Here is a 9,907-nt window from a genome sequence, read left to right as displayed (position 1 = left end):
TATCACAATGTAAGAGGAAGTGATTTAATCCGGAGCTTTTCCTGCGGGACCTGAGGAACGCAGCGACGGTTTGAAAGGGAGGCCCAATTGTTTTTTTTTAACTCTGGAAAAAACTAAGACATGTATTGTATTTAATGTGCTAATGTGCACTCCATGTGGTTTTCACATCTTAAACAAAGAACAGGACCTTGACCTCACCCAAGTGTAATTGTCATATGCATTCCTGTTTGACTTGTTACACATATTATACTGCATGCAGGATGTTCTGGGCCCGTCACAACCAGAAATGTAGGTGCTGCGCAGTGACTAATCCCATTGTAATGCTTACGGTTCATTCATTGTGAAGTGTGGAATGTAAAGCTTCGGTGAGAAGTCTAAATGTATAAATGCCATTGTCAAGCAAAGATGAAAGGCTTGTTTCACGTCGGTGTGCATATGTGCTGGAAAATATAAGGGCAGTCGGATGTAAATGCAGGTGGTTTAAGGTCAGAATCTCTGCAGAGCATTTCTGTGCAGTGGTGATACACGACATGATGACACTGGAGACACAAAAGACGAACACTGATCAGGTTTGTACGGCAGGATGTTATCTAAGATGTGGAAAACAGACGGACGTCTCACGCCAATGCTAATTGGTTTGTGAGACAGAGAGCGGGAGGGAGAGAGAGATGGTGGGTGCAGCTATAAGATGTTTTTTCCAGAAGTTTTTTTTTTTTTTAATGTATTTTCCGTCAAAGCTTTATTCATCGTCGTTGTGAAGTTTACTGACAGATGACATGAGTGAATGTTGCATTTTGTACACAGAGAAATAACACAACATAGCTTTTGTTCACTGCGGTCGTGTCCTCTGTATTTTTTTTTTTCTTTGTTTAATTTTCGGCAAAAAATGTTTTGGCAGCCTGTTGGTGACTTTATTTACGTGTTCTAGTTCCCCTGGCAGTCCGCACATGAGCAGTTAACAGGGGTAGCTTTGACACATTTAAGGATTTATGGCTGCTGAACTGTGATTAAGCTCTGAGACTCAATATATTTGAATTTGACTCCAGACCATAAAATACTCCATAAATAACACGTTCATCTTTTGGATGGAGGTAGGAATGGATTTCATTCTGCTTTTTGCCTTCATGTTGGGAAATAAAATTTACAGAAAGTATATTTGATGACTGACTAAATAAAATATGAAAAATCCAAATTTAGAGACCTTGTTCTGGGTTTCTGGTCAAAATGTACTGAGTGTGATGAGTCCCATCCCCTCAGTATTTCTAAAATCCTGGTTACGGCCGTGATTGTGATTAAGTTTGAAGGGAAATTATATGAATCTTATGGAGTGTTTGATGGTAAAACTTAACATATAGCAGCATTAATGATCTTTCCCTGTTAAAAGAAAATGGGTATACTGGTATGAAAAGCACTGATCTTCATCAATATGTTTATACTTGCAGATCTTGATTGTTTTTTGTAAGCAAAATTCATATTGTTTCAAGAAAAATAAATGCTATTTTCAAGATTTCTGCCTCAGGACTGTGAATGATGACGATGACAAACAATCACAAGAGAGGAAAAACAAACTGTGTCATTAGCTTGCAGCGTTCTTTGAGAGCGCGCTCCGGATCCTTTCGTTCAGGCTCTTCTCCGTGGCCCCTCGGCTCTTTCTGCCCCGACAATGAGCCAGGTCGGCCCCAGCTACCCGGGGTCCCACTTTTCTGTTGAGCTCTGATTTCACTCACCGTGGGAAGTTGTAATTACCGCATTGGGTTACTCGATACAATCAGTCTGTCCTGTTCTCAGAGTTCTGAGCCCACGACCAGGAGATCCAGTAGCTGAGGCAGAAGATAGTTGTTGGGTATTTCCATGGATGCTAATCTGGGAGTTTATTTCAGCTACAGATCAAGATCACAGAGCAGCCATTGAGTCGAGATTTACTCAGGATGGAGACACAAACGTAAAGTGGGAAGTGCTTGTGAACTAATTAAAATGATATACTGTTGTGACACATTTACAGTGGTGGAAGAAGTACTTAGACCTGTAAAAGGGGAAAAGTAAAAGTTCTCAAGTACTCATTATGAATAATTGAATGATTTTTAAGTACAATATTGGCCTCCAGGATGCAGTGAAGCAGCATGAAATGGAATACTTAAAGTATAAGTACCTCAGAATTATATTTGTGTATAGAACTTGATTAAACTTAGCTTCTTTCCATCCCTTCATATTGAAGTACAAAAATAAGAATAAATATTACAGGAAATAAATGTAATGTTCTTCAGACAACTGAATTAAAATGTATACGTGACAAATAAACAGAAAAATCTCAGAACAAATGTGCCGAACAAACAGCTGATCTGTAGTTTTAAAGATAAGAAGTATCATAAATGAACATGTTAACATGGCATTTAATATGTCGGATGTTCTTTTACTGTTTTCTGTCAACAAAAGAGCCTTTAGGAGTCTTTGTTTATGAGATAAATACAGACAGTGAGGCCTCAGGGCTGAGAGCTGCACATCGCAAGAGCGCCATCTACTGACAGGAAACAAAACTACCATTTACCAGCCACACAAAACACATTTAGAGTCCTTTTATTGAGATGAAGGCATTATTCTATTGGTAATAAATACAACAAGTTAAAGATACAGATGCTCATGAGTCTGCTGCAGCTGAAGAATCAGGAAGTCCACAGTGATCACTGGTCCAGGCTTTGATGGAGGATAGATGGGCTCATAAATATCCTGTCACAGGAGAACAAACAGAGTGAGAGGATAAAACAGACTCTGATTTACAACAGGCTGCTGTAACGATGTGAAAAACAAACAAGGGAGCGCAAACAGCAGCCAATGACAGAAGGCTGAGAGATGTGTGGGATGGACCCACCTGACACTTAAATACCACAAAATGCCCACTAAACCTTCACAAAACATCTTTACAGTTAGGCACTGTAATTTGCATAGCACAGACGTTATTGCCATTTACACTAACTTGAGGTATTTCTAAAGTTGCAGTTATTTACTGTCAACACATTGGTGCTACTGTAGGTTATAAGACCTCGATTTGATTTGAATTATTCACCATGGGATGTTTATGTTTTAATGGCTAATCAGAATGTACTTTAAATAGCAAGTGATGAACAGGAATTATTAAACAATTCGGTCATTATTAGGTGCAAAACAAACTTTCAGACAATTTTCTCCTGCATTCTGGTGACGTTTAAAGAATGGAAAATAGCAAAAATAATAAGTATACACTGCAACAGCATTTTAATATTTAAATTGGCCATACTGTTATTTCTTTCAATTTCCAGGGAAAGAATACATACTAATTCGCCCCTCTGGCTTGAACTTACAATAACCTCATAGTCATCAGTTTTAATTTCTTCATTCTCTATTCATTTTAGCACCTGCTTGAGTATTTCTTTTTCTTCTGTCACTCTGTGTTTTTGTTTTTTTGGCCTGTGATTGCTTACCTCTGCCACTAGAGGGCGCCGGATTTCAATGCCAGGCCTGTAGGCTTGACGTAATAGTTATGCGACATTTGTCCCTCAACAGAAACGTCAATTTTCGGAGACTCGCTGCTCGGTGGGTGTTTTGGAAGAAGGTAACATCATGGCGTCGGGAACAGGGGAGCAGTCCACCGGACACGATGCAGAATTGGACGAATTATTGGACAGTGAGTGTTGACATTGAGTCTTTTAAGGCGACGCTTTCTTTACTCACGTGAAGACGGTTTTTTCTGGCGTTACAAACGGCTGAGACTCGACGCAGACCCCCTCTCTCTCTCTCTCTCTGGGTTACCCGGATCGACCGACATTAGCTGGGTCATTCCCTCTGTGCAGCATGAATAACTTACTCGTATGGTCTTTAAAATGTGTCGGAATATTTAAAACAAATGTCGTACATTATCATCAAGGTGTCCTTTATCACATGACGTTAGATGAAGAATAATGCACAATACAAATACTTTAATGTGTTCCTCTGTCAGCTACATCGATCAGTTAGAGAGGCGCTCAGATAGCTGCAGGTTGATTTATTTAATTTTTAAGGGGTTTGCTTGTAAACTTCTAAATTGAGACGCGTTTGTTTACGTGTAATTACGGTAATTACGTTAGCTCTTAACATAGTAAATTACTTGTGATTATTTGGTTGTTGTTTTCCACTGTAGCTGATATGTTTGCACTTGTGTTTTTATTTCAAATGGAACTTAACCCTTTTTTAATAATTCATGCATGTTATTCATCTGGTCTAGAATAGTCTAAAAGATTAGTAAAACAATAGAAATAATGTATTTTATTCTATTTTATTTATGTGAGTAAAACTCCCCCCCCCCCCCCCAATCCAAAAACTAGAATGGAAAAACTCAAATGTATAATACCTTTTTAATGACTAATTTAATTACCGTTTTATAGAAAACATTCATGTTAATAACAGTAAACCTGTGTTTAAGTTTTCAGTGAAAAATATGAGTTATTAGTGTATAGTAAGTAGTATGCTATATTTAGTACATAGTAATTTACAGTACTATTAAACACACTGTTAATATGTATTTTCCAAAACATATTAACACTACCGTATTGTAAAACACAGTTACAGTGTGATACTGTAACCACAGTGGCAGTAGAGCTGTGATGGTAGTGTATCTGCCGTCAGCCTCTCTTTACTTGCTTTTGTGTACTCATACACGCGTTGAATCCCTTTCTGGTTCAGTTTACAAGACAAATGTTCAATTACAAGTTTATTTGGTACATCCAGCTAAAATAAATACTGTCTAATACAACAGAGCTGCAACAATCCTCACCAGGCCAGCTAAGCCTTCTCTGCTGGCCTAAACAGAATCACAAAGTTATAGCTATTTCATCATTTTTCATAAATACACTACATGTATTATAATTTGTCTTCCCATTGCACAGCTCCTGTCTTCCTCTGTTGCTCTGCTTCCAGCACAGCTTGTTTTAAGGGGAGCTTTTATCCAATCAGATTCAGCCCGGTGTTCGTTCGCCGGCCGGTGTTCTGTCGCCGCGTTTGTTTGTTTTTTTACATCTGCAGTAACTGTTCATTTGTCTATCGTGTCGTTTTTATGAATAATATGAATGGCTTGCGCTCTAGTGTTGCTGGAATTGATTTTTCATGCTTGACATTTTATGTGACTGGTTCTTGTCATGAAAATACAAGATTAAAAGCTTCTGGACTCGATTGAATATTTAGGAATTCACTGCACAAACTGTACCAGTTTAAACTGGTGAAGGAAGTAGATAAATACTGAATCCTAACGTGTGTTGTTTAACTACTCCTTTAATAGTCTCTAAAAGACCACATGGTTCTAACGTTTTCTTTTTCTTTAAGGTGCGCTGGATGACTTTGACAAAACACCGGCCCCTCCAGCCCCTGAACCTGCAGCTGCTTCCTCCTCAGCCACCAGTGGTGCAGAGAAGGTCTGTTGGTGATTATTTTTGTAACAATGTCTGTTTTAGGATTCACATCTTGTTAAGCTCTGAAAGATACAGATGGAAGTATTTATTTGCCTCTGTTATTAGTCCACTTACCCAGTTGCTTTTTCTCTGTTTTCTTAGTTTTACAACTTGTTGCCATTTTCTGCTGTCAAGTGTTACATTCAGCTGGTTGTGCAACCTGTAAAGATTACAAAGTTCAGACCCCACCCTACAAAAAAGGACTTTCTCAGTTGCAACAACTGTTTTGGGGGGCAGTAACTGTGGCCAAGGAGCCAACATTGGAAGAAAAAATATTTTGTCTATGTAATTTGTATGAAAAAGAACAAAAAAACATTTAAAAAATCCAGCTTGATACAATTTAGCACTCACAGGCTCTCTCAGAAATGTGTACATGCTTTTTGTTTCCCTGTGTAGCCACCCCTGCTTGAAGACAGCAAGCTCTTTGAGACTCTCTTTGACGGGGACATGGCGACCCAAGCCAAGGAGGAGTGGGAGAAGGCCATGACTGAGCTGGCCCACGAGGAGCCAGAACTACTGCAGCACTTCAATAAACTGTCAGAGGCGGCAGGCAAAGTTGGTAAGGTCTACATATTTGCTTACTTGTGGTTTTGGATTATGTTCTTCTGCTTCCTGTTTAGTTCCTGTAGCCTAAATGTTGTGTGTGTTCTGTGTAGGCACTGACACGGCCTCCCAGCAAGAATTCACTTCCTGTCTTAAAGACACCCTGCGTGGCCTGGCCAAGAATGCAGATAACCTGCAGGTGGGTAAATCAGATTTTAAGAGTGATGCAAACATGGAAGAGTTTACCGACTGTTGGTGTTGTTCGCTGACAGACCTCAGGACTAGCTGGAGACGATCTTGTCAAGGCTCTAGAAGGCCTGGGATTGGAAGAGGGAGGCGAAGGAGGCGGTGATGACGGAAACATCCTCCCCATCATGCAATCCATCATGCAGAATCTCCTCTCTAAGGAAGTGCTTTATCCATCTCTCAAAGAGATCACTGCTAAGGTCTGCGTTTGTTTCACCGGCAATATCAATGTAGTCTGTAGTTCCATTCCTAAGACTCACTCATAAATGTCCCTCCACCGCACAGTACCCGGAATGGCTGGAAGCCAACAAGCCGAGCCTGAGCCCGGAGGACTACCAGCGCTATGAGCAGCAGTCCAAAATCATGGGAGAGATCTGTATGGGCTTTGAGAACGAGGAGCAGGGGGCGGAAGATAAAGACGGCACGTTCGAGAGCATCATGGACCTGATGCAAAAGGTAAACACGCTCTGCATTTGACTTCTTCGTTGTTGAAATGTTAATTGTTAATGAAGTTGAGAAAAATAAAGGAATCAATCTCTTTTCTAGGTTTGTTAAAAGGTCTTTTGTTTCGTACTTGAATATTTGGATGATGAATCAGCATTCAGCCATTACTGAGACATGTGCTTACATGATACTATACATGAAATAGCTACTACTGCAAGTGGAAACTCGCATTACATTGGCAGCTTAAAAACTGCTGTATTGTTTACTTTAATGTGAATAGAGTTTGGTTGGTTAAGAATGAAACGCATCACAGATTATAATGCTTTTACTTGCAGCTTCAAGACCTGGGCCAGCCACCCAAAGAGCTCGCAGGTGACGCGGTGAGTTTAAGCTGCTCTCTGTCTCTCGGATGAAAAGGGAAATGTGCTGCTAGTGCTAGTGCTAGTGCTAGTGCTAGTGCTAGTGCTAGTGCTAGTGCTAGTGCTAGTGCTAGTGCTAGTGCTAGTGCTAGTGCTAGTGCTAGTGCTAGCAACTGCCTCTGTGCAACAGCCAGCCAAGGAGGGCCTATTTTATTGTGAGGAAAAACGTTTTAAATTAGAATGTGTGTATAACTTTCATATTGCCATCCTTGATGTCTCTTTAATGAAATAGTTTACAAGCAAAGGTACTTTATCATATTGATGCAAAACGTATAAATTAGAGGCCTTAGACATGACAGCATTCTCCCTCTGTCTTCTGCCCCTCCAGCCTCCAGGCTTCAACTTCGACATGGAGTCCCTCAATCTCCCCGGAGGCCCCGGGGCTGGAGCGGCCGACCAGTGCTCCATCATGTGATCAGGTAGCGGTGCGACCCATCAGAAGCACCGGAGCCAATGGGTCCCTCTGTGTGCGTCAGCGACAGGCAAGGGAGTGATGGAGTGTAAAGCAAAGGTCAGGCAGGAGAGTGACCGGACCGCTCGACACCGTTCTCCCTCAAGTAGAAGGTGTGTGGAAGCAGAAACAACAGGAGGAGGCACGAAAACCAACGGGAACCACACACACACCAAACACACTCTCTCCTGTCTAAAAATCACTGAACGCACAGCTGAGAACATTTCAACATCTCTGCATTAGTTTGTCAGCGTTTGACGCAGCTCCTTCACGGTTTAGTTTTAACAGCATTTCTTTAAAAAAGAAAAATACCACTGCCGTTCTTTATGTTGTTTTTACAAAAACTGTTTCATGGTAAAATCGATCAAACCACCTCACGGGTATTAACAGTGCCTTTGCAGAATGACTAAGTTATTGTTTTAGGCCTTTAGATTTTGCTATCATTCAGCTCAGCACTTAAGATTGTAGTTTTAAAGTGGTGTGAATTCTGCAATATCATACACCAAGTAAGTGATAATTCTTTGGTGCTTCATTAAAAACACACCTATTTTTCTGTACAGGTTGTAGAGGATGTAACTTAACGAGTTAATTACTTATTAACATGAAAGGAAACTGGAGAAAAGAAGAGTAGTGTACATTTGTTAATTATTTAAATGATTAAAAATACTAGAGAGGTTTAAACACCTCGTGAGATGTTCCCAGCGCCAACTAATTTAAGAAGACCCATCCCCCCTGAGTGTTAACTCTCATTCCCAAGTGTTGATTTTAAATGATTGAGATGATGACTCCTGTATGCCTTTGCTGTGGTGAGTGTAGAGTTACTGTGAAGAGTGCTCCCCTTGTGATCCCCGGTGTTTTTAATGTGCAGAGTGATGTTTTCTCTGGTATGGGGTCCCTGCTAGGAAAGAGAAACTCTCCAGGGATATTCAGGAGTGTTTACCACCGTGTGCTTTTGTCCTGCACCCTCCATTGAAAGCACATTGTGTTCTTTCCAGAGTTGTGTCACATGAGGAGAGAAACATATCCGTCGTTCATACAGATGCACTGTTGGGTGGAACATCAACAGCCTGATGACTCGTTGGCTGTGCGTGGTGGGTTTGTGTACTCCAGCAGGCCACTTTTCCCCAGTGGACAAACCTCTGTGACCATAGAGAGGGGACGAGAAGTCACACGACCGTCAGCTCATCAATAACTATGTAATAAAGGGGTACTGTGAAAGGATTCAGTCAGCCATGCGGTGAAAAGATAACAGATTTACACTAAACAGGCTGCTGTGGAGGTCCATGTGGGGGGTGCAATCTATTCAACTCTCAGGGCCGACGCAAACATGTCCACAGCACCGTTAAAAAAAAGAAGCATCCTGTTATTTGACTGTTTTGTAAATATATGAAATAAAATAATGGTATAATGCAAATTATTTTGATGTGTATTTGTCAAAATTTATTTTACACAGTAGCAGCAGCAGCAAGTGAATATAAAAACATTTATGTTCAGGTATTGTGCAGTTGTGTGATAGTTATACTTTGCTATTATATGTATTTATTAGACAACTAGTTGCATTGCAGATTTTGCATTCAAAAACTGATTTTATATAATGTGCTATAGATTAAATGATGCAATTGTCATTTAAGTTTCAAGTTTATTTGTCGTTTGAACTGTCAGAATTGCAGTTGAAATGGCAATACATCAAAGAAAACAAGCATCAGTACAACACCATAAAAACTGCATGTGGCTGAAGTACAATAAAGTAAATGTATGTTCAAAATAAGTGCATTGGCAGAAAAAAACAAACAAGATATATCTGTATACATACAGTATGTATACGCAAGTGTAGAAGGTAGCAATAAAATGTATGTACGGTCACATGGTTTGCATGTGTGTATTTATTGTTATTGGTTGAAAGACGACTTTGCTGATTATACTAACATACATTTTTAAGTAGAGGATCTAAATATTTAAGCACTTAGCAAATCTTGACTCACGGTATACGTTTTTGTTTTTGGAGCTTTCAGTTGAGTTTTCTATTTTTTTCTGAGAATTTATAGATCTCTTAAAGACATGATTGAAAGCTACAGAACCAACACAACATGGACGGAAAATCATAAAAGTGCTCTGAAGAAATGCAACTGTAAACATCTGCAATTCCATTATAAAGTCCATGTGCTGATGAAGATCGTATGATATGGCTGAAAGCTCCAGAACAGCTGGATACATTTACCTTGTATTGCTGATGTCTTGTCCAGACAGACTGGATAAATAAACCATTTAGGTTAGCTGTAATGATCGAGTAAGCAGGGCTCCTGTCAGTTCAGTTCTATGTGTTACAGTTCTATCTTCCGCCGCCGTGGAGC

The 9,907-nt window shown here is 40.0% G+C and overlaps 1 protein-coding gene across 1 annotated transcript; it reads left to right on the top strand.

The window, feature by feature from the left end:
* Positions 1 to 3,538: 3,538 nt before the first annotated feature.
* On the top strand, positions 3,539 to 8,967 carry pex19 (peroxisomal biogenesis factor 19). Its single transcript, XM_079284692.1, has 8 exons — positions 3,539 to 3,658; positions 5,329 to 5,417; positions 5,850 to 6,012; positions 6,110 to 6,195; positions 6,269 to 6,442; positions 6,528 to 6,698; positions 7,022 to 7,066; positions 7,434 to 8,967. Exons 1-8 carry the CDS (start codon positions 3,595 to 3,597, stop codon positions 7,518 to 7,520), a joined length of 879 nt encoding a protein of 292 aa, XP_079140818.1. The 5' UTR covers positions 3,539 to 3,594; the 3' UTR covers positions 7,521 to 8,967.
* Positions 8,968 to 9,907: the final 940 nt, after the last annotated feature.

The sequence above is a fragment of the Melanostigma gelatinosum genome (assembly GCF_949748355.1).
Source record: "Melanostigma gelatinosum genome assembly, chromosome: 15".
Lineage (NCBI taxonomy): Eukaryota > Metazoa > Chordata > Actinopteri > Perciformes > Zoarcidae > Melanostigma > Melanostigma gelatinosum.
The sequence above is the reverse complement of the archived record's forward strand: the minus strand, read 5'-3'. Positions and strand labels throughout refer to the sequence as shown.